At 47.5% G+C, this 25,436-nt stretch overlaps 1 protein-coding gene across 1 annotated transcript in view; it reads right to left on the bottom strand.

Annotated features, from left to right (window-relative positions):
* Positions 1-1,645: 1,645 nt before the first annotated feature.
* cntrob (centrobin, centrosomal BRCA2 interacting protein) overlaps positions 1,646-25,436 on the bottom strand; it is a 36,765-nt gene continuing 12,974 nt past the window's right edge. The window contains exons 8-19 of the mRNA XM_078537135.1: positions 24,815-25,051; positions 24,199-24,345; positions 22,068-22,201; positions 19,331-19,456; positions 18,048-18,219; positions 15,336-16,089; positions 13,827-14,017; positions 12,284-12,374; positions 10,188-10,373; positions 9,612-9,750; positions 8,032-8,110; positions 1,646-5,304 (exon numbers count right to left, since the gene is read on the bottom strand). Coding sequence (XP_078393261.1) covers positions 5,158-5,304; positions 8,032-8,110; positions 9,612-9,750; positions 10,188-10,373; positions 12,284-12,374; positions 13,827-14,017; positions 15,336-16,089; positions 18,048-18,219; positions 19,331-19,456; positions 22,068-22,201; positions 24,199-24,345; positions 24,815-25,051 — 2,403 coding nt within the window. The 3' untranslated portion in view covers positions 1,646-5,157. The remainder of the gene's footprint in view (positions 5,305-8,031; positions 8,111-9,611; positions 9,751-10,187; positions 10,374-12,283; positions 12,375-13,826; positions 14,018-15,335; positions 16,090-18,047; positions 18,220-19,330; positions 19,457-22,067; positions 22,202-24,198; positions 24,346-24,814; positions 25,052-25,436) is intronic.

Raw genomic sequence — 25,436 nt, forward strand, 5'->3', positions numbered from 1 at the left:
AGTGCAGCATCCTCTCAGCATTGCACCGGGAGTGTCAGTCTTTGGGAGGTGCTACCAACTAAGGAATGGAATCCAGTTCTGCGGTTTAGTTACATGGATACACTGAGAGTGTTCGAAATGTGGGTCTCCAACGTTGACAAGTCAGGAGAGCTTGGGCCCGTTATATTGGAGTGCCATCAGTGGCCCTCAACCACTGAAACAGTTTAACTGGTAATTGTCTCTCTGCTGTTTGTGGGAGCTTGCAGGGTGTTTATTAGTTGGTGCGTTGCACACGTTATAATAGTGGCTACACATCGAGAGGTACTACATTGGCCGTAAAGCACTTTGACACATCATAAAAGTTACAACAGGTACCATATTTCCTTACCTTCCAAGTCACTCACCGTCCTGACTTGGAAATATATATCACCCGTTCCTTCATTAGCACTGGGTCAAAATTGTGGAACTACCTCCCCAACAGCACTGAGGGCGGACCTACACCACGTGGACTGCAGCAGTTCAAGGCAGCGGCTCAGCAACACTTTCGAGGGCAATTAGGGATGGGCAATAAATGTCAAACTTGCCAATAAGATGCACATCCCGTGAATTGATTTTTAAAAACTAACCGGTCATGTCTCTTGCCCAAGGTGACCAACCATGGGTAAGTGGGAAACGTGGAGCTATTAGCGGGTTGCAGTTATTAGTTATATTATCCAACTCTTTGTTCCTTCATTATGGGTAGCATTCGCGCCTCATGGTCAGAAGGTTGTGGGTTCAAGGCCCACTCTAGAGGCTTGGGCACAAAAATCCAAGGTGCCATTTGAGTGCAATACTCAAGAGTGCTGCAACTTTGGAGGCCCCGTGCTTTGGACAAGACATTGAAGCGGGGTCCCATCTGCCTGCTCAGGTGGATATAAAAGATCCCACTATTCAAAGCGTCCTGACCCACGAGCTATAGCCCAACCAACACCTAGTTAATTGTCAATTGTGGGAGCTTGCTGTGCGCAAATCTGGCCACCATGCTTCCGGCATTGCAATAGTGCCGACCCTTTACAAAGTACTTCATTGGTGGTAAAGTGCTCAGGGACATCCTGAAAGGCACAACCTAAGTGTGAGTCTTTCTTTCGCATCCACATGAGGACTGCCCACTACCACTTTCACAGGGCAGCTAGAGATGGGTGATAAATGCCAGGCTTGCCACCATTGCCCACACCCAAAAAGAACAAAGCAAAAAAAAAAAGCAGCAAATAACCTGGAGTGTCAGCATAGATTAGGGTTCAAATCTTAGTTTGGGGTTGAAACCCCAAAACTTCAGACCCAGTATTGATGCACATATGCTTGAAAGTAACACTGTGGAAGGGTTTCAGCCCTCTTGTAATTTTGTGTGAGCAGCAGGAGGGCCAATAAGTTCAACATGTTACATCCTACCCCTAATTTCCCCATCCCCTCGAACTCTTGCATCTCCTGCACTCTACAGGCTTTTAAACCCAAGGCAGGCATTGGGGAAATCAGTAACCTCTTAGTCCCCTCAGCCACACTCGATTCTCAGATTCTGAAGGTGTCCCATCGCAAAACAGATACCGGTGGCCAGCAAAAGACAACACCCAAGTCCTTTGAATTCAGAACAATACAGATATGTTAAAAGGTATTTTTTTTTGTTAAAAAGTTCCATAAAAGTTTATTATATAAAATCCATATTAAAATAAGGCATTTAAGTTTGTAAAAAAATGCACAGGCACACACATAAATATAAACAGTCAATTGGATAAAGACACAATACACGGCAAATGCAAGTTGAAAAAAATCAACAGAGATAAGGGGGATGTAGTTGTACTGTCACACAAAGCCTGTGGACCATATACATATATATTAAGTGCTTACATACAGTATTAAATAGTGCAGGATTTGGGATTTGGCACCCTGGAGGTATTTGCATGGGACACTGCATAGGAAGACCACAGGCTTCTTTACATTGTTTGTTAGCTACATTTCAGATGTCTATTAAAGTCCTTTCCAAGCAAGCAGAGTTGAATTAAACCAATGATTTGGATACGGGGGACACGGAACAGGGACCGGGGTTGGTGGTGGGGGTGGGGTGGTGGGGGGGGGGGTGGAGGGAGAGAGTGAAACCTGGATTACTGGCAGGAGGGTTACTAGGAAGAGTCACATGCCAACCTCGACTGTTCATTCATTGTCGAAAGGAAAATCAGGAGGTGAAGTGCCAGGTTGACAATTAAAGGTGTGCTGCTGCAATCTGATCAGTCACTCTATTTGCCAGCAGGGGGAGTAGGACTGGTTGGGCCACATGGCCTCTTTCTGTACCATATATCCTATGTAACATAGGCCCCACCTCCCCAAACAGTATTTCACTCTTTGCAGGGGTGCCTGAGATTATGTCAGTGTTTACAGTTTCCAAACCCCCCCCCAGCATTCAGCAACCTTGAAAGCCAACTGATTAAAGACTATTGTGCAAAAGCTCACGAGGCCTTCGTGGTAAAGCAGCTGTCGCATTTGCCCTGGCACTTGCCAGCGCGCAGGGAGGAACGCAGAGCTGAGTCTCAACTCGGTCTCACCACACACTTCAATGTTAACTTGAGCCAAGCAGTGTCAGGAGGTAAGGAGATCAAATAGTTCCTTGAAACGTTTCTTCCCAATGTTATAAAACACTTAGCAGCCAAGCCAAGCTCCACTTTTTGTACATCCCACTGGATCACTCAAGCCCCAACTCAGGCTTGGCTGCCTTGATTTCTCAAGAAGGGGCAAAGGTGGGTCATGCAACTGGGGGGCCCTCAACCACAGGTGAGTAGATAAAGACATGGAGGGCAGCTGCAGATGGTAAAGTATTGCAGGGATTAAAAGGTGTTGATGCATTCTTTCGCCTGTGCTTCTCAATCAAGTTTTAGGTACGATGTCATTATCATCTACTCTAAATACCCGAGTACATCAGGTAGGTTTTAAAATCCCCCAGAAGTTTTCAGAATTTAACGGAGACCAGAAGCAACACCAAAAAAAAATAAACAAAGTGCTGCTGACAGCTGCATTTAATATACATGGCTCCTTCAAAGGGCTGGTGTTAGCGTGAAATGATGGGCTATTGTTTTCCAATTGTATGGTTTTAAAGGATGAAACAAAAATATACATTTTTTTGGTCACGGGGGTTCATTTTAACACTATATACTTCACAGTAAGCAAACAATGTTTGGAGCCTGAGTTCCAACACCCAAGTCTGGTAAGCCGCTGGGTAAGTCGGAATACCGGACAAGGTTTAGATCCATCAATGGCCTCTGACCTTCCTGCAAGTTCTACACTTGAGACTAAATGTTATCATGACGCCAGGCGTTTAAATACAAGAGGTTTAAAGCCCTTTGGTGATTATGGAAGATGTGGAAATGTTGAGAAAATGCCTGGCGGGTCCTGGGACCCTGGGGAAGCAGGATCAGAACAAGCCCACTAGCACCGAATGTTAACCTAAATTTAACTCCTAATATAATATAAATAAATGGACTGTAAAACAAGCCTGTAAACCAGCGTTAAATAAGTATATACCCACAATCAGCTACAAGCTAGCGGTACAGCACAGCTGGCTAACATTTCATATATTAAAAAAAATACAACATCCTACCCTCACCTGATGAGCCTCAAGATATTAAGACACATTTCACACGAAACAAAATGGAATCAATGCCACCCTTCATTAAATTAACTACTGCAGTCATCCTGCAGCCAGAACGGGTAAAAGAACAGAAGCACATACTGGAAATGGACTTAAAACCCCCAACCATAGTATTCTAAAGAGAATGAAGCCCAAGACTACATTTCAGCTGTACTACCAGTGAAGGTCGAGCACACTGATACAGTTATCCTAAGCTGTTCGTAAAGGTATGAAGCATCACAGAAAAATATTCTTTATAAAAATAAATTAAACCCGCTGATGTGGCAATTATTGCTATTGTTTGCGGTTATGCTTATTTTTCAAAAAATTTAAATGCACAGCCTTAAGTTCTCTAAAATGAGAAGTCGTGGTCATAGGAGTTAACAGGTCAGACGTATCAGTAAGAGTGAACACAAATGAATATGGATGGGTGGAGGCAGGGGTTGGTGTAAAAACGGTATGGGAGCATTTCACAAGGTAAAGACGGAGGAAGATGGGTATTTGGGCCAGACTCCTCTCTCCAGGACACAGGTATGGGTGTCGCAGCACAGCGTTTGTCCAAACACGAGTTTGACAGCACAGCAAGGCGGGGCTGATAGAGAAATGAAAGGGCCAGAAAGAGAGAGGTGTGCACAGGGAGAAAGGGAGGAAGAATCAATCAATCAGTCCGTTGAAACAGTTGCAGGAAGGAGAATTCTTTTCGTGGGTAGTTCAAAAGGGGACTAATTATTATTCAGATTCTTAATTCAAAATTAAACAGGAAAACAAGATTATAAACAAACTGAAATGGAGAAGAGTAAATGTAAACAGTAAAGCAGGGAGAAATTCTTGCAATAGTCTGCTTGGCTAGGAATTGGAGGTTATTGCTGAACAGTACGCCCCGCTAGTACATTAACTCTTCCACACAATACGCTGTGATGCAGAGTAATTACTGGGGTGGGATGAGGTTGTCTGGAACAGCCGATTGCTGGGGTGAGCAGTCTTTGATGAAATATCTCATCCCTTTGTGGTTCAAATGTCTACAATTCAAATGCGGCACACTAGACAGAGCTATCACCATTTAAATTTGGGACATGAAGTATAGCGCGAGTTAAGGTGGAGGGTATAGACCACTATACTCAACCACATCAATGTGCCTCAGGCAGCACCATGTAAACCTGAGCCACCCTCAGCACCTCCCGTTACCAGTTCAGCAGCGAGCTGCATTGTGCTTGTGCTGTCGACGCCCTGAAGCTTTTTATCTGGCACGCTTATAGCCGGCAAAGACATCATGGGCTTACCCTGTTGAGTTTGAATGCCCAGTGCCAGGTGTGACAAGCCAGCATTGAAAACCATTGTTCCAACCCTTCAAATTCATTGCAAAGTTGACCACACGTGGAAACTCGATCACAAAGTCCAATGTCTTGCCAACTTCCCCCCGCACCGCAGCTTCTGGGGGAGAGGCTACACTGACCAGACCAGGGCAATTGGGATTGATTGGTCACTGGATGTATTCCCCCAGTCTCGGTGACTAGCTTTGTCGCTACTCATCTCCAGACCACTGTCTTGCCTCCTTTGCTTCCTGGCTGGGTGGCCGGTGCAGGTTTCTTCACTGGTTTGCCAGGGTTGGTGCTCTTTTCAGTCACCGTCTTGTTTGCCATGAACCGTCTCTGGTTGCTCTGCGCTGATGAACCCTGAAAAGAAAAAAACGCGGGTAGAGAATATCGAACAGATATTAACGCTCTGGAAAGGGGAAATGGTGGCGCAGAGGTAACGTCACTCGTCTAGTAATCCAGAGGCCCAGAGGCTTCGGGGGACACAGTTTCAAATCCTAGCACAGCAGCTGGTGGAATTTAAATTCAATTGATAAAATATGGAATTCAAAAGCCATTATCGAGTGGTGTATCCATCTGGTTCCCTTTAGGGAAGGAAATCTGCCATTCTTATCCGATCTGGCCTACGTATGACTCCAGATCTGCAGCAATGTTCACTAATTCTCCTATAGGGAAGGAGATCTGCTGCCCTTACCTGGTTTGGCCTACATGTGACTCCAAACCCACAGCAATGTAGTTGACTCTTACGTGCCCTCTGAACGGGGCAATTAGGGATGGGCAATAAATGCTGGCCTAGCCAGCGATGCCCACATCCCACGAAGGAATAAAAAGAAAAATGTGGTTAACTCTTAACTGCCCTCTGAAATGGCCTAGCAAGCCACTCAGTTCAAGGGCAATTAGGCATGGGCAAATTTGTAAAAAGCACAATATAAAAAATGTTACACGCCTCAGAAAAAAAAATCAGGGCACAGCAGCCAGAGATCGAGACATTGAGGTAGTGGAGAATGATATTTTCTCATCTCTGGGGTCTGGGAGATGAATCCAGCCCAGAGTTACGGGTGAAAGCCCACTCTACTGAGGGTGAAGTGGGTTTGGGTGCAAGTCCACAGCACTAAACAACAATTAGCATTTTAATACGGTGCGTTACAGGAAGTCAGAGTTGCTGTGGCAGCATTTACTTTCACACAAGTGTTGTAATCTGGAGCTACGGAGAGTGATGGTAGAGGCTTCAACTTTCTATCCATCACATGGCTGACCAGCCATCTCTCCCACTCTTCCAATGCACATGCCAATGGCAAGGCAGTAAGGATTTGCACATCGATAATCAACCTGTTTGGCCACGTTATAAATGCACCTTCCTTGGTCATCAGGTCCTGGGCGGTGGAATTCGAAGCCAGAGCTTCTGGCTCAGAGGCAGGGACATTACCCACTGCACCATGAGACCTCATTTATAATATGGAAGGCTTTATTGCACAACTTATGATAAAACACAGATGGTTATTGTTGCGATGTAGTGGCGAGTGTACACCAAAGCTTAGTATAATCACAGTTGCAGTACTGAGAGTAGTTTTGAGCTCCACACTGTAGGAACGATGCTGAGACAATAGCAATCACTTATTTATTAGCATGCTGCCTGGTATGAGGAAACGCAAACAAAGGCTTGAAAAATTGTCGATGCAAATTGGGGATGACTTGGTAGAGTCGCTTTAAAACTATGAAGAGATGGGGTGGAAAAGGCAGACTGCTTTCAGTGGTAGGCTGGCCTGGAACAAGGAAACATGACTGTAAGATTAAATGTGAAAGATTTAGGGGAGAGAGCAGGAGGAACTTCCTTTACACTGAGACAGAAATGCCTAATCAGAGTTTTGTTGAGCAAAAAGACTAGTTGCCGAAGCTGTTTTGCACTGATCAGGACAAACTCAAGAGTGCCAAATTTCAAACAATCACAACAATTTATACTACAGAATTGGTTGGGAAGTCAACTCTGATTGTCCGAGGCTTTGTCCTGGGGAAAGCAATGGGGAACTATAGGCTCCCCAAGCTCCCAGGTAATTCAAAAAACTCACAAGGCTTGAACAAATTCCTTTTATTTGCAGAGAGCGGGTCCCTGCATATCCCTAGCAGGTGTAAGTGAGCCACGTTACAAGCTTGACTGATTATCCTAAATTGGCTATTAATGTAGCTATTAGCGCACTCAGGATTGTTCAGCAAGCACTGTCCAATTGCTGAATCACATGCAATAATAGGAGTTTTGTTTTGGGTTTTGTAAGTGCGAGAACAACCGAAGGAACATGCTGTTTGATTCAATCAATCAATCGCTCGGACATACAGCCTATGTACCTGGCATCATACTGGCATTGAAGTTCATACACAAACGTTGGTCAATTGTGTGGTAGGCAGAACGTCTTTTTGGGCTGACGGTAACATCCTGTTAGTGGAAACTACCACTCGCGCAGCATAGTAACAGCATGAAATGGCTTCTTTAACCCGTTGTTCAGATTTTTTTTTAGATACTTTGCCTTTCCAGTAGAATTGGAGCTCGTGGCTGAAGCAGAAACCATGTCAACATGCAAGGATAAATTAGATAAGCGGTTGAAGGTATGGTGGAAATAAAGGAATAATGGAACAGGAGAGTCACAGGGGATTAAGATACAGCTCAAGTGGATGGTAAAGACCGCAGATTCATTGATGTGTCTCAGGACGATGTACTCAATCATTTGGCCTTTCCCTACATCAGTAACATGGCAAATAAGTCTAAATATTCAATACATTTCGGGCACACAAACTAAACTGGCTGAGCAGGGCATTGTCAATTCAATAATGATCAAGTCCCAGGTTACTTACAGGCTACATGCCAATGAGACAGGCCATTCGGCCCTACTGCTCCACGATGGTGTTTATACTCCATACAAGTCTCCTCCCGCCCCCTATCAACTTCTCCTTCTATTCCTCTCTCCCTCGTGTTTACCCAGCTACCCCTAAGTGGCACTTGTGCTACTCGCCTCAGCTCCTGCTCGAGCTGCTGAGTGGCTATGATGGCCCGATCTCCCAATCCTTGCCCAGTCCTCAGGCCAGTGGGGAACTCACCTCTCTCCTGGCCGCTAGGTTTAATTTCTGATCCAGGTTTCTTCGAGCAGATGCGGCCACACTCTCCGGCCCTTCTGGCCTGTGAAGCAAAAACACGAGAGGCGGTTAGAACAGAGCAGGGTTCACTCCCGACCAGTCCAGCATGGGTGGTGTGTATGGTGGGTGCACTAAGATTTTAATAATTTCAGCAGAGTGCCCTATGCATTACAATGTTAGCAGCAATCCTTAAAAAACTACTTTAAAGGGGGAGGGAAATAGCCTCCAGGGCAATTCCGAGTGTCCCCAGGGTCTACGTAAAAATATCATTTCACTGAATTCTAAAATAGTGGGGGGGTCACACACTTAAATGCAATTACATAAGGGAGGTGGTGGTGTAGTGGTAATATCACTGGACTAGTAATCCCGAGGCCCAGGCTGACGCTCTGGGGAATAAATAAAAATTGTTGGAAAAACTCAGCAGGTCTGACAGCATCTGTGGAAAGAGAGAGAGAGGGAGAGAGAGAGTTAACATTGCTGTCAGACCTGCTGAGTTTTTCCAGCAATTTTTGTTTTTGTTTCAGATTTCCAGCATCCGCGGTATTTTGCTTTTATCTTAATGCTCTGGGGACACGGGGTTCAAATCCCAGCTGGGGGAATTTAAATTCAATGAATGAATGAAGCTGGAATACAAAGCAAGTCTCAGTACATCACAATCACCATCGATTGTTGAGAAAACCCATCTTTCGAGAAGAAAATCTGCCCTCCTTACCCTGCACGTGACTCCAGACTCAGGGCAATGAGGGTGACTCAGCTGTTCCCCGAAATGGCCGAGCAAGCCACTCAGTTTCAAGGGCGATTAGGGAAGGGCGACAAACGCTCATCCCACGAGAGAAGGAAAAAAAAAATAGAATGTACAGAACAGAAACAGGCCATTCAGTCCATCTGGTCCGTGCTAGGGCTTCTGCTTCACATGAGCCATCTCCCATCCTTCTTCGTCTCACCCTATCACCGTAACCTTCTATCCCTTTCTCCCTCATGTATTTATCCAGCTTCTTCTTAAATGTATCGATGCACCTACTCCCTATTACTCGGACGTGGAACTTTCTACCACAGGGAGTGGTTGAGGCGAAGTGTATAGATGCATTTTAGGGGAAGGAATAGAAGGATAGGTTGATGGGGTGAGTTGACGAGGAGGTGAGAGGAGGCTCAAGTGGAGCATAAACACCAGCATGGAGCAGTTGGGCTGCATTGGCCTGTTCCTGTGCTGGAAATGATCTGTAATTCTATGTAAAGAAGAAGCTAAATAAAACTAACAGCAAAATAATGTGGATGCTGGAATTCTGAAATTAAAACAAAATTCTGGAAATACTCAGTACGTCTGGCAGCATCTGTGGAGAGAGAAACAGAGTTGACGTTTCAGGGTGAACGGTCAGCTCTGACGAAAGGTTATCGACCCGAAACGTGAACTCATTCTTCTCTCGGCACAGATGCCACCACCTCTGCTGAGCGTTTTAAAAACCGTAGATACGATCAGAGCTATAATCGCGAGAGCCTTTGCAACACCAATGTGCCACGGCACAGAGAGAGCGGCCTGTACAAACCCATTCTGCTGGACGCCCCTCAGGTAGGTGAAGAGTTCATCCAAAGCCGGTGCTGGTCGATCGAAAGTGTTGTGGTAAATGCTCAACAGTCTCGAGAGCTCTCCAATCTGTTTAGGAGATAGCACTCCGCCCGCAGACCCTACACAAAAAGGTAAAAGTACAGCCTCTTACAACATGTCAGAAAGGGTTCAAAGCACTGTCTCAAACACGTAAAATAACAGTGGCTGTACTAGAATCAACTCGCCCCAACAATCTCTTGGCTTGGTCCCTCACCCCCTGTAAAGGTTCAGCTCATCCAAAGCTTTGCCACCCATCTCCTAACTCACACCAAGTCCAGTTCACACATAACCCCTTGCGCTCTCTGACCATTCCTTTCAACATTAGCAGCCGTGCCTTAAGCTGCTTGTGGGAGCTTGCTGTGCACAATTTGGCTGCCCGTCCTTACTGCACCACAGCAGTGACGACGTGTCGACGGAAGTGCTCGGTTAGCTGGAAAGCATTTTGGGATGTCACAAATGCAAGCTTTCTTTCATTTTAAACGTCCCCGCGCTCTCTTCACTAGATACAAACACGCACCTGATTTCTGAGGGCTCTGGGGTGCTACCACCCGCTGCAACGGAACAGCCTCCGAGGGATTCATTTTCATTTTCTGCACAGCGCTGCTGGAAGGCTTGCCGCCCTGCACGGTGGGTAACTCTCTCATCAGCTGGGGCCTGGCGCTCTCCCAGATATCGGAGCAATCCCGCAAAACCGGAGAACCTCCTGAAAGGGGAGAAACACTGCGTGTTTTAGAACCGGACAAACCTACCAAACGAGAGACTCTCCCCAGCTCACTTGCCATGGGATTGTGAAGCATATGAATTTCAGTGATTCCTATCCACAATTCGGAAATAATAGTACAGAGAGGCTAGAGAAGCTAGGACTGTCCCCCTTCAGAGCAGAGGTGGTCATGGGGAGATTTAATAGAGGTGTTCCAAATTATGAAGCTTTTTGATAAGAGTAAATAAGGAGAAACTGGCACGACACAGTAACCAGAGGACACAGATTTAAGATAAAAGATCCAAAAGGGGATATAAAGACATTTTTTTTCTCAGTAACGCAGAGAGTTGTTGTGATCTGGAACATGCTGAAGGGGCAGTGGAACCAGGTTCAGTAGTAACTTTCAGAAGGGGAACTGGATAAATACTTGAAAAGGAAAGAATTGAAGGGCTAAGAACTATGGGGGGCTAATTGGTTAGCTCTTTCAAAGAGCCAACACAGACACAATGGTCCGAATGGCCCCTTTCTGTGCTGGATGATTCTACAGTAATTCATTCATTTAGACCACACAGTCACAAGTCACCAGTATAGTTTCCTTTCAGGGGTTAAGCTTTCACTTTTTCTCTTTATTCTTTTCATGGGATGTGGGCGTCGCTGGCCAGGCCAGCATTTGTTGCCCATGCCCTTGAACTGAGTGGCTTGCTGGGCCATTTCAGAGGGCAGCTAAGAGTCAACCACATTGCTGTGGGTCCGGAGTCACATATAGGCCAGACCGGGTAAGGGTGGCAAGATTTCCTTCCCTAAAGGAGTCATGAAAACCAGATTACAGCCTCGAATTACTTACGGGCATATTGAACTTTTTAAGGAAGACTTGTGTTGTTTTTAAACAAATGCAAGCAAAGGCGCCGAGCAAAAGGTGGCTGATAATGTACAGCAACCACTTTCTAGGAACTTCCTATGTGGATTATAGTTGACCGGCTAGTCCTGAGGGAACATGGAATATCGCACCGGGAAAGGTGTCATGGCCTTCTTCAAGCAGAGACAAATCAAGGGGAGATAGGAAAGGTGCAAAAGACTGAACTTTAATCTCCTGTGGCTACAGAGACAGAAGACTGACTTGCACATCTCAGCAGTCACCCAAAGATCCATCTCCTATCGATTTATAACTCAGAATGTGTAAATAGTTCTGACATGAATGCAAGACGACCATTTTCCCTCCCAGAGTGCACAGGAAAATATAGGTTGAAAAGCTTTCTGCAGACCAGTGTGCTGGTGTGCTGTGAGAGTGTATCAGCAAGCAGAAATACCAACCAGTCACCCCTGCAGTTTGCAGGCCAAGTCTCTCTCTGTTGCTGGAGGCAAGGCACTGTTTTAAAATTAGGGGTCACCCTTTTAGGACAGAGTTGAGGAGATATTTTTTCCCTGAGGGTTGTGCAACTTTGGAACTCTCTGCCTCAGAAGGCAGTGGAGGCAGAGTCATTGAATATTTTTAAGGCAGTGTTGGTTGATTCCCTTGCCGAACAAGAATTCAAGGTTATCAGGGGTAGATGGGAATGTGGAATTCGAAACACAAGCACATCAGCCATGATCTTATTGAATGGCAGAGCAGGCTCAAGGGGCCGAATGGTTTACTCCTGCTCCTGTTTCTTATGTTCTTATGTACCAAGAAACTAGGACAGCCTCTTCAGCTACCCTGCAGAACTAAGTGTCTCCAACGAACTACAAATTTGCCAAGGTCAGCCTCATATTCACTTTTTGGTTCACACACAGACAGAATGGACACTCGCACGAAATGCCAGAGGGTGGCGGGTACCTGTGGAAGTGTGCATCAGTGCCTTCAGGAGAGGAAAGGGGTAGACTGAAGGAAGCCTAGAGGCCTCAAATAACAAAGGGTCCCCCCATTACCACCTCACCTTGCTGGGAGGTTGCGTCATTCTGCGCTACGCCGGGCTTCTCAGATTCCCCACTGCCTTCCACAGGATCTCCAGGCGATCGGTCAAGAAGCTGAGAGAGAAAGAGAATACCACAGCGTTAGGAGATAAAAGCGGCTGCTTCCAAGTTTGCTGAAAATTTTCCTTTTACACCTTGTCACGGATCTACACTCCGCCGTCCAAACCAAAGGTAAACTCACCGAGACTAATTACACCGGCTCTCCAGCAATTATAGGGAGTCCAGCTACCAATCAGTAACCTTGCTCATTTTGGAGAAACTGGCCTGTCGCCTAGTTTTCCCTCAGTTCTGAACTTTGATTGACAAATCACAGAATAACTAATTGGAGAACTGAACATGTTCTTTTCCTTGGTGTGTTCTGGGCACCATTGGCCTTGGAGGTGGTGTCAGGAAGCATTTCCTCACACAAAGGAGGGCTGGAAATCTGGGACTCTCTCCCCTCCACCCAAAATTCTGCTCAGGCATTGAAAAATTTCAAAGTTGAATTTGATGGATTTTTGTTGGGCAAGGGGGATTAAGGGTTACAAGCCAAAGGCTGGTAAACCAAGTTAAGATACAGATCAGCCTTGAGCTAATGATCTGGTGGCACAGGCTCGAGGGGCCTGAGTGGCCTCCTCTTGTTTCTATCAGCTGCTCAACAATATATACAGGAACTAAGACGGTGAAACCGACAGAGCCCAAATGGCTTGGTGGGCAGGCAGGTTGCCCAGTGTGGAACTACAATAAGATGGCCCTGGCTTGAACCCAGAGGTGGCATGGCTGGCTTGCCTGGTGGATCCAGGGAGACTGGTGAAAAAAATGCCTCTCCCGTCCCTCATGGCACCACAATCATCTAAACAAGGTTCATACCCCTCACAGATTTGTAAATTTCCCAGCGAGTAATGCACGCCCCGACTCCTCAAAGCCTGTCCACCATCTCCTGATCAGGAGTGTGATGGAATACTCCCCACTTGCCTGGACGAGCGCAGCTCCAATACTCAAGAAGGTCGACACAATCCAATCCACAGTAGCCAGTTTGATCGGCACCCCATCCGCCACCTTCAACATTCATTCCCTCCACCACAGACCCACAGTAGCAACACTGTGTACAATCTACAAGATGCACTGCAGCAACTCACCAAACCTCCTTCAACAGCACCATCCAAGACCATGACCCCTACTATCTAGAAGTCCAAAGGCAGCAGATACATGGGAACACCACCACCTGCAAGTTCTCCTCCAAGCCACACACCATTCTGACTATATCGCTGGAACTATATCGCTGTTTCTTCACTGTCTCTGGGTCAAAATCCTGGAACTCCCTCCCTAACAGCACATGGTCTGCAGTGGTTCAAGAAGGCAGCTCACCACCACCTTCTCAAGGGCAATTAGGGATGGGCAACAAATATTGGCCTTTCCGCCAATGCGCACATCCCAGGGACAAGAAAGAAACTTTAACAAATCCTACCCAGTGAACATCTTTCTGCTCGAGGGCCGAGGAATTGCTTCTGTGGACAATCCACCTACCATCTGGATGTAATACTGAAGCTCACTGCTCCGCGAGCTCTGCTCCTGGGAGGACTGCCCCCCTGACGACTCAAAGCTGCTGTTCTTGGTGGTTCCGCCCTCACTCGGCTGCTGGTCGTGGGTCTGCTCACCGTCATCAACACCATCAGTGAACGGGTGCTCAGCCAGCTCGTCCAAATGGGCTCCGGGGGCTGCAGGAAAGAACGAGAAAAAGGTAAAAGTCCATTGACAGGCATTCCAAACAACAGCGCTAACCCTTCGAGTATCGCATTCTTTTAAAAGGAAGGAGGGCAGGAAAGTATCGCCCCCAACAGTTGCCACGTCTCCCCTTTCACATGAGATATTAACCAGAAACCCTCCTCTTCTGGGTGTTAAGAAATCCCACGGCCCAGTGACCTAGTTAATATTCCTCCTTCATCCAGCACATTATAGAATCACAGATTGGCTACAATACAGGAGGCCGCCATTCGGCCCATCACGTACACACCGGCTCTCTGCAACAGCAACTCGCTTACTGACACCTCCCGGCCTTTTCCAGGTAGCCCTGCAGGTTTTTTTTTTCTTCAAATAATCATCCAACTCCTCTTTGAAAGCTTTGATTCAACCTGCCTCCACCACACTCTCGGGCAGGGCATTCCACATCCTAACCCCTTGCCGCATGAAAAAAATATTTCTCTCATGTCGCCATTGCTTCTTGTGCTAATCACCTGAAAGCAGAATCTTCTGGCTCTCGATCCTAAAGAAAAAAAACTTGCATTTCTATAGCGCCTTTCACCACCTCAGGCCATCCCACTGCACTTAACAGCCGACAAAGTACCTTGTGAAGTGCAGTCGCTCGATGTCGTAATGCAGGAATTAAAATTAAAACGCAGATTATCTGGTTATTAATTAGCTGCCATGCCTGCATCAAAAAAGTCACTCCACTTGAGAGTAACCGAGGGAAGCACTTTGAGGTGCCAAGGCACTATGCAAATTCAAGTTTGACCGTCAAGCATTGAGATGACAGGAATAAAGAGGGACTTCTATTTCTATAGCATCTCTCAATCTATGGATGTTCCAAACCCTTTACAGCCAATGAAGTACTTTTTGAAGTGTAGTCGATGTTATAATGTAGGAAACACGGCAGCCAATTGGCTCACAGCAAGCTCCTACTAACAGCAATGGGATAATGACCAGGTCATCTGCTCTAGTGATGTTGCTCATAGGATAAACATTGACCCCAGGGCTCCGGGGAGAACTCCTTTGCTCTTCTTTCAGTAGCCCCGTGGGATCTTTGAAGACAAACACAAGGGGCAGACAGAGTCTCGGTTTAATGCCTCATCTGAAAACACAGCGCCTCTGACAGTGCAGCGCTAACTCAGTGCTGGCACTGGGACTGTCTGCCTGGACAAGATCTTAACTGGTGGGATGTGAATCTACGACTCGGAAACTCAGACACGGTTTGGCGGGGTGGGGGGGGTGGAATAGCGCTACCTACTCTGTACCTCTGCAACCCAGGCCCTGGTTTACCTGTCATCATGGTCTCATCCACCTGTAGCTCCAGAGGGTGGAAGCTGGCATGGCTGAGGAAGCTGTAGTTTAGCAGCTGGCTGAGGTCTTCCAACGAGGGCCGGTTGGGCAGCAGCGGGAGCATCACCGGCTGGCCCTGGCTCTGCTCAGAGTACACAGAGCTCCCGGCCAGCTGTGGGTGGTCACTACAGTGCGAGGTGCACTGCTGCAGGTGATGTTCATGCTTTAACAGGGGGTTCAGAGTTTCTGTAGCATTTGAGGCCAGGGTACTGTGTCTGCTAGGTATGTTGGGATCTGCGTTGACCTCTTGGTCTTTGATTGCCATGGACACCAGTCGGTGAGATGAGGCCTGTACCACAGGCTGCAAGGGAATGGCCTGAGCAAAGTGGAAGTTGCGAGTGTCCTGCAGGGAAACATCCACGAGCTTGCGAGCCTCTTGGTTTGTGTAGGGAAGTTGTCCGCTCTCGATCCTGTCCTCACAGACCCCACAATCCAGAGCCAGCTCAGGCAAACGGAGGTCGTTCCTCTGGCTGACCCAACCCGAGTGCTGCAGCTTGACCAGGTTCCCGTGTGTTTGGCTGTCAGGTGCCTGAGAGCCAGAGGAATGCCTCAACCGGTCGGTATCCAAGGCCGAGACTGTGTAAGGCACCGTAGAGGAAGACGAGAGGTGAGAATCATTGGTGGTTCCTGAGGTCGACATTATGCGGCTGAGCTCGCTATAAACCGGCATTTGGTTGTGATGAAGGGCGGGTTGCTGCAGGAAATATTAACAAAGCCTCGTTAGAACTGGGACCTAGATCAGAATGGAAAAATAAATCTATATAAAAAAAACACACGCTTCTTATCCGAATGTAAAGTGGTACTGGAGGCACAGTAGGAATGGCCCCTACACACTCCAGGAATGGTGATTCTAAAGCTATGGACAAAGCTAAAATGATTCCAGGTGTCTTGATAGACTTGCCCCTCAACCAGTCCAACCAAGGTAGAGAAGCCATTAATGTAGCTAACACAGTACAACCTAAAGATCACACTTGGGACCTTTAACATCGTATTTATAGCACAGAAACAGGCCATTCATTCTGACTGCTCTGTACTGGTGCTTATGCTCCACATGAGCCTTCATCTACCCTACTTCATCTCAACCCATCAACATACCCTTCCATTCCTTTCTTCCTCATGTGTTTATCCAGCTTCCCCTTAAATGTATCTATATTATCACCTCAACCACTCCCAGTGGTAGCAAGTTCCACATTCTCATCACTCTTTGGGTAAGGAAGTTTCTCTTTACCACCACCCCACCATCTCCCCTAATGTCATTGGACAGTAATCCAGGGGCCCAGGCTAATGCTCTGGGGGCACGGGTTCAAATCCCACCGTGGCAGCTGGTGGAATTGAACATGAGCCTCAGGCATTGTGACCATGACAACTATCATCAATTGTTGTAAAAACCCATCTGGTTCACTAATGTCCTTTAGGGAAGGAAATCTGCCATCCTTACCTGGTCTGACCTACATGTGACTCCAGGCCCACAGCAATGTGGTTGACTCTATACTGTCCTCTGAAATGGCCAGGCTAGCCTCTCAGTTCAAGGGCAATTAGAGATGGACAAGTGCTGGCCTTACCAACGACGCCACATCCCATGAAGGAATTAAAAAAAACCACCTTTCTCCAGAATTCCTTATTTATTAGTGAGAGTATTGATGGCCCCCAGCTCTGGTCCTCTCCACAAGTGGAAACGTCTTCTCTACATCGCTCCTATTAAACCCTTTCACAATTTTAAAGAATTCTATCAGGTCACCCCCTCAGCCTTCTTTCTCTGAAGTAAAAGAGCCCAAGCCTGTTGAATCTTTTCTAATAATACTTCGTTTTGTTCAGTATCACCTCAAGCATCTCGTTCCATCACCATCAGGGGCCATTGGGAGGTTGAGTGGCCCAGGGTGGGGGAGGGTGCGTAACAACTTGTGCGTTCACCGTTACAAAAAAACAAGCACATAGGACAAGGACAAGTTGGGACTCCGTGACTCAGTCAGCCATAGCCAATTAGTACGCAGCTACAGGAAAGCAAATGGAGTGTTGGCCTTTATTGTAAGGCAAATCAAGTATAAAAGTAGGCATGTGCTGCCGGAGCTACACAGGGCTTTAGTGAGACAACATCTGGAATTTGTGCAGTTTTGGTCTCAAGAAAGGATATAATTGCATTGGAAGCAGTTCAGAGAAGGTTCACTTGACTGAAAGGGGTTTGTCTTGTGAGGAAAGGTTGAGCAGGGTGGGCCTATCCTCAATGGAGTTTAGAAGAATGAGAGGGCGATCTTGGTGAAACATATAAAATCCTGAGGGGACTTGACAGGGTGGATGCTGAGAGGATGGTTCCCCTTGCGGGGGAGTCTAGAACTAGGGGTAAGGGGCCTCCCATTTAAGACGGAGATGAGGATTTTTTTTCTCTCAGGGGTCTGTGGAATTCTCTTCCCCAGAGAGCATTGGTGGCTGGGTTATTGAATATATTCAAGGCTGAGTTAGACAGATTTTTGAGAGACAAGGGAGTCAAGGGACAGGCAGGAAAGTGAAGTTGAGACAACAAGTCAGATCAGCCGTGATCTTATTAAATGGCGGAGCAGGCTTGAGGGGCCAAATGGCCTACTCCTGCTCCTAATTCTTCTCTCCTTGTGTTCTAACCCATAGAGTTCACGTGCGAGGCATTGCTCAGTCACCTACCGTTGGTCTCTGGAGGGCTGGGGGCGAGTCTTCGGACATCAACACCTTCAGTGCTTCGTTCCAGTGCGACTGCATCATGGACTGCAGCTTGGACACCATCTCGCCTCGCTGCACTTCCAGCTTCCTCTTCACGGCGAGGAGTCTGCCCATCTCCTCCTGTGCCTTCGCCAGCCTACAGCCGCCGCGCAAGAGAGAAAGAACCGCATTTATATAGCGCCTTTCAATACCTCAGCACGTCCCAAAGCACTTTGCAGCCAACGGAATGGTTTATGAAGTGTCGTCGCTGTTATAGTCTATGATACTCTGCAGCTAACTTCTGCACAGTGATGTGATATCGACCGGCGGAAGTGATGATGATTGAGGGATAAACATTGGCTGCACGACTCTGAGGAGAACTCACCTGCTCTTCTTCTCAACAGTGGCCGTGGGATCTTTTACGTCCAACTGAGGGGACAGGCGGGGATTCAGTTTACACACTCATCTCAAAGGCCGCACCTCCGACAGAGCAACACTCTCTCAGTGCTGCCCTGGGAGTGTTGGCCTGGGCTATGTGTTCAGGATGCCTGGGAGCAGACTTAGCCCTCCTTGCAGCTTGAGCAAAGAAGTCATGTATTTGGGATTCCGGCTACTTAACCACCTTCGCCCCAAGAACAGTAAAGCCAAAATACTTTCTGGGTTGATTCCTCAAAAGGAAAATTACTTTTAATTTTTTTTTTAAACGCAATTGTGCGATTTTTCTCAGTCTGAGGCTCTGGGAGCAGGCTGCTGGGGAGATGTTACAAAGGGCAGCAGCACTTGAACCCACAACTAGCTATCTCGGAGCCGAGAGTGGGGCCCACAGGGCCGTGGCCGACCACCTGCTTACTTAAACGGGGTCCCTGGCCTTAAAGCGGTTTGTGTGATGATCAGTGCTCACTGAGTTATAAACGCCTGCCTTCTGTCACTGTGCACTAGTGCTAAACGCTCATGCAATGGAAGCGCACAGCTCTACTGTGGGTAGCCAACACTGGGAGTTTAGGATGGAGCATTCCCAGAAGTGTGCCCAATATGAAAGGAGGATGCCCCTCCACACAGAAAGATGCACTAGCACAGAGTTGACCCGAAGCAACCTCCCCCTTTGAAGCGGCATTCCACAAGAGTGACAATCAACGCTCCCTCTAAGTTGTGCGGCAATCAGGAACCGCACAGTGCAGAGAGGCCGAGCAAAGCTAGGGAAAATTAGACAGCGTGTCGGTGGCAATCAGGTGCACACAGGAGCCAAAGTTTTAAAAAAGGTCCCCTACCTGATCTCGTACCCCTCAATTAGCTGACGATGCTTCTCCTCCCGTTGCTGTAGTTCCGATTTGAACTCGGCTAACTGCTTGCCCATCTCGTGCTCGTGCTGTGCGGTCAGTTCCATGATCTGCTTCCTGAACAGTGAAACAAAAAATAAAAAAAAAATAAAACCACCAGTCTAGGTACAGACAACATCTGCAGCAGGTGAAAGGGTTTGGCCACAAAGTTTAAGTTAGCATTCTCTGGCGAAGTTCTTGGACAGCTCGTTGTCTAGTGAGTAGGGAAGTTGAAGGTTCACTTCTGTAGTCCAAACAAAATTAGAGGATCTCAGCTGTGCCTTGGTCAGAAAGAATTTGTATTTATATTGCAGTGTTCACAACATCAGGGTGTCCCTTCACAAACAATAGGAGTACTGTTGAAGTGCAGTCACTGCTGTAATGTGGGAAAGGCAGCAACCAATTTAAGCACATTAAGCTCCCACATATGATAATGACCTGATAATCTATTTTTTCAGCACTGTTGTTTGAGAGATAAATATGGCCAAGGACATTGGGGAGGACTCACCACCCCTGCCGGCCCCCAAACCTGCTTGCCGTCGAATAATGGCCATGGGTTCTTCTACATCCGCCCGAGGGTGCAGAAAGGGCCTTGAATTAAAGTCTCCACCAAAAGATGGCACCACCGACACTGCAGCACTCCCTCAGGACCATGCAGTCAAGTCTCTGGAACTTGAATCAAAGGGCAGGAGGTGCTGCTCAAGACTGAAACCCAGGTCCCAGAGATGGAAGGAGAGTGTGTAACCCCCTGCATAATACATTTCCTCCCTCTCTTTGGTTAATATTTTTTAGAAGTGAGGCACAGAAATAAAGCATACATAAAGACAGATGACAAGTGGACAGTCTGCATGCTAGATATAGCATTATTGTATAGAAGGGCCTCAGTTTAGAGGCTGATACAGATGAGGAAAGCCATCTGGTCCACAATCGCACATTTAGAAAGAATCTACAATTCCACATAATCCACTGTCTCTTAGGGCTATTCCTGAATGTTTGTCTCTACCTCCTTATTTTTCCAAATGCTAATCCTTGTGTGCGAGTCCTTCAGCTACTAGTCCAGAGCTCGGCCAGGTATCACAGGCAAGCAAGGTGGATAAAGAGGAACCAGTAGATGTAGGGCCTTTGGATTTCCAAAAGGCATTCAATAAGATGCCATGTAAAAGGTTGCTACACAAAATAAGAGCTCATGGTGTTGAGGGTAATATATGTTAGCATGGATAGAGGACTGGCTGTCTAACAGGAAACAGAGAGTCAGGATAGATGGGTCATTTTCAGATTAGTAAACTATAACTAGCAAGTGTCACAGGAATCAATGCTGGAGCCCTCGACTACTTGCAATCCATATGAATGACTTGGATTAAGGGACCAGGTACATTGCAGCCAAACTGGCTGGCGAGATAGAGATCATTGAATATATTCAAGGTTGAGTTAGAGATATTTTTGATCTACAAGGGAGTCAAGGGTTAAGGGGGGTTTGGGGAGGTGTGTGGGGAGGGGGGGGAAAGAGTCAGGAAAGTGAAGTTAAGGCTACAATCAGATCAGCCATGATCTTATTGAATGGCGTACCAGGCTCGAGGGATAAAGCGGCCTACTCCTGCTCCTATTATGGTAGTGTTTAGGGTCTGCTTTCCCCATCTGGTTTATGAACTTACATGTCCCTACACAGGGGTGTCAAAGCTAGTCTTCAGACATGAAGTATAAACTAAAGTTTGGACATCCCGGCTGTAGAGGACGCCCTCCAGACGCCCCCTTCTCTTGTCCAATGGCTTTGAAACACTTTTGGTTGAAGGGTTGCTTTTCAAATAGATTCATAATCACAGGCCCCCCCCACCAGTCTCCCAACCCGATCACCCATCTAAATGAGAAAACTATATAATACTCATAACCTGAAAGGTAGATTTACATTACGCAGATAGATTGGAGATGTTGGGACTGTTCTCCTTGGAGAAGAGAAGGTTGAGAGGAGATTTGATTGAGGGGTTCCAAATCATGAGGGGTCTGGACAGAGTAGATAGGGACAAGCTGTTCCTGCGTTTTAAACGATCGAGAATCAGAGGGCACAGATTGAAATTAATCAAGCAGGAGAAGCAAAAGCAACACGAGGAAAAATTTTTCACGCAACGGTGTTTAAGGACTGGAATGCGCTGCCTGAGAGTGTGTGGTGGAGGCAGGTTCCATCGAGTCATTCAAAAGGTAATTAAAGGGAGAATGCATAGGGCTATGGGGAGAAGGTGGGGGAATGTAGACCTGATGCAGACATGGTGGGCCGAGTGGCCTTCTTCTGGGCTGTAACCATTCTGTGACACTGCCAGATAAGAGTGGGTATGCCTGCTTCTCACTGCAGAGTCTGTCTATCTTTGGCAGCAGCACTGAGGGAACACTAGAGAAGAAAGGGAGAGAGCAGGACTAGAGTGAGGTGGCGGTTGCAGAGTGAGAGGGAGATGTGAGCAGAGTATGCCTCCAGCCATCCCTGAAAGGCCTCTCCTGGCCCCCAGGGGTCCACGGACCCCAGTTTGAGAATGACTGCTCTCATCCTTCTTGAGCTTGGAGCTTGTCTTTGTCAAAATTGGGAAAACGAATACCACTGAATCACTAATGGAAAGGCAGGTAGGGTGCGGGCTGGTGATACAGCAGAGCTCCACGAGGGGGCCCCATGAATGCAGCCGGCACGAGGTGGGGGTCCGTTTACCTGTGCTGCTCTCGAACGGCGGCTGTCTGTCGGGTGCTGTCTTCGTGGACGGTTGTTAGTCGCTCGGTCACCTGTTGCTCCAAGGCCATCTTAAACTCCGTCTCACTCTTGACTCGCTGCGATTCAAAGCGGGCCTGTAGCAAGGACATAGTCAGCTTAAATAGTCATCTTGGAATAAGCAGCTTTACACCAAGTGCTCTCTCCCCGTGCCCCCCACCCCCCCCGCCCCCCCACCATTTTCCTGAAAACACAGAATCGACTGAGGTACCAATCACCAAGTGCTGGTCGCCCTCCCGGTACACGGTAGACAGAGGCCTTGAGTGTTGACGAGCTGGTTGACCATGGGGTGCTTACTGCCCAAAGCGGAGCCTGAGCTTGTTGAGCGTTTACACACGCACCATCGAGATTGGGGTCCTGCCCGATCCCGCCACACCCGGGGGAGACGGTGGTGTAGTGGTAATGTTAGTAATCCAGAGGTCCAGGCTAATGTGTTACGTCTTGATACTGGCACTGCCGATAACTTTTTAAAGATTAATCAATACTCATACTCACAGGAGGTGGCTGAACATTGTGCTTTAGTTTATCTCACTTCAGCAACTGAACTAACAGGATGGGTTCTGCAGTCCCATCATGCAGTGACTTGCAAAGTGCAGCAAGCTAAACAAGACATACAGTACATAACATAATGCTCTGGGGACGTGGGTTTGAATCCCACCACAGCAGCTGGTGGAATTCAGATTCATTTAATAAATGTGGAATTGAAAGCATGACCATGAAACCGCCATTGATTGTTTTATAAACACATCTGGTTCACTAATGTCCTTTAGGGAAGGAAATCTGCCTTCCTTACCCGGTCTGGCCTACATGTGACTCCAGACCCACAGCAATGTGGGTGACTCTTAACTGCCCTCTGATATGACCTAAAAAGCCACACAGTTCAAGGACATTTAGGGATGGGCAACAAATGCTGGCCTTGCCAGAGAGAGACACCCACATCCCATGAAAGAATAAAGAAAAAAAACGCACCCCCTGGCAATCAGAGAATCTGTGGCACCTCAAATACTTTCTCGTCCAGGGTCAGCTAACTCAGCACAGTTGCCTGCTTGTTACTTCAAGTGAGGGTGGGATACAAAGACCAAGAAACAGAGGGAGATGGGAAAGTGTTTCATTTTTGAGAAAAAAAAATCTCTTTATATATCCCTCCACTTGCAGAGCATGGGAACAGGACTGACTGGATTGCTCTGCAGAGTGCCGGCATGGATTCAAAGGGCCGAATGGCCTCCTTCTGTGCCATAATATTTTATCCCCTCGCTAGTTTTCTCTCTCCTGCTCACAATCATTAGTCAAAAGCAGAAGCCTTGGCTGATTTTTTTCCCCTCACTGCTGCACTGCACCCATTGGGCAGATCGAGCAGCTCAGCACAGCGATGGTTTACCTGGGACGAGAGGGCTGTCCGGTGATGAGAGGCTGTGCAAATTGTGCCTGCACTCTCTGAAATTTAGAAGAATGAGAGGCAAAGTCTTTGAACATCTACAAGATTCTGAAGGGGTTGACAGGATAGACACTGAATCTAGAGCACAGTCTCAGGATAAGCAGCTGATCATTTAGGGCTGAGATAAGGAGAACTTTCATCACTCAGAGGGCTGTGAATCTTTGGAATTCTCTACCCCAGGGCGTTATGGATGCTCCATTGTTGAGTACATTTAAGGCTGGGACAGAGTTTGGTCTTTCAGGTGAATCAAAGGATATGGGAGGGGAGGGAGGCAGGAAAGTGGGGTTGAAGCCAAATATCAGCCACGGTCAGTGGAGCAGGCTCGAGAGTGAATCTGTGGAATTCACTACGCCAGGACGCTGAATAAATTTAAGGAGGAGCTAGACAGAGTTTTAATTAGTAACGGGTTGAAAGGTTATGGGGAGAGGGCGGGAAATTGGAGTTGAGGCCGAAATGAGATCAGCCGTGATTGTACTGAATGGTGGGGCAGGCTCGAGGGGCTGAATTGCCTACTCCTGCTCCTCGTTCTTATGAGGGGCTGAATGATTTAATCCTGCTCCTATTTATGTTCCTGGCTTGTTTCTGCACAGGACGGTGACTCGATCAACAGAGACATCAGAAAAGATGCACACGCTTCACCTTGACCAGGCTGAGTTCTATCTGCAGGTTTTCCTTGTCACGTTTGGCCATGTCCAACTCGATTTCCAGCTGCTGCAGCTCCGTTTGGACGGAGGCGAGGACCCGCTGCGTGTCCTGCGCCCGCTGTGCTTCACGCTGAGCAGTCGCCTGTGCAACAAAAGCAGAATTCAAACTCAGTGGGAATCTGAAACGCAGTGGGGGGGTGGGGGGGAAAGGGAGCAGGGAATTAAGGTAGTTGGCAGAGAACCAGAGGTTGGGTGGAGGGGAGATGAGGAGAATTTTGTTTTAAAACGCAGCGAGTCGTTTCGATCTGGACTGCGTCGCCTGAAAGGGCGGCGGAAGCAGTTTCAAAAGGGGAACTGGATAAATGCTGGGCGGGGACAAAAATTACAGGGTTACAGGGAAAGAGCAGGGGGAGAGTGGGATTAACTGGATAGTTCTTACAAAGAGGTGGCACAGGATTGATGGGCCAAGTGGTTAATTTAAAGACTGGCTCTTTTTAAATGCACATTTGGTACGATTTTTCTCTTGCACTTTGAGGCTTCTCATTGGAACCAGAAGCATTGGGTTTTCCAGTGGCTGGCTGGTCAGTAACCCTGTCTAGCCGCGACCTCACCTTCTCTCTTTCCAGCTGCTTCTGCAGTTCTTCCTCCCGCTGTGCGTTCCTCTGCTCCAGCTGCTTCTCACGTTGGCTGCACGCCTCACGCTCCTCTCCCAGCTTGGCGCGCAGGGCCTCGGCCTGTTTCCGCTCGTGCTGCCTGCCACTCTCCGCCGCGTCGCACTCGCCCTGCAGCCTCAGGCAGCGCTGCTGCTCCACTTCCAGAACCTTCTGCAGCTTCCGGTTCTCCTCCTCCTGCAAGATGAGAAGGAAACAGGCCGGGTGGGGCGAGGACCAGAAAGATCAAGTAACTGCTTCATTTCTGTTCATGTTTGACTATAAGTCATGGCGACAAACCCCATTTCAGCTAAAGACCCATCTGAACTTACTAAATACATTGAAACGTATATCATCTTTAAAAGGATTTTACAAGGTTGGTGCTGAGATGCTCTTTCCCCCTGGCTGGAGCAAGGCGTCACAGTCTCAGGATAAGGGGGTCGGCCACTTCAGACTGAGGTGAGAAGTTTTTTTCACTCAGGAGGTTGTGAATCTTTGGAATTCTTGACCCCAGAGGGCTGTGGATGCTCAGTCATTGAGCATTTTCAAGACTGAGATTGACAAATTTTGGGACACCAAGAGG

Source organism: Cetorhinus maximus, unplaced genomic scaffold (genome assembly GCF_964194155.1).
Source record: "Cetorhinus maximus unplaced genomic scaffold, sCetMax3.hap1.1 HAP1_SCAFFOLD_1949, whole genome shotgun sequence".
NCBI lineage: Eukaryota > Metazoa > Chordata > Chondrichthyes > Lamniformes > Cetorhinidae > Cetorhinus > Cetorhinus maximus.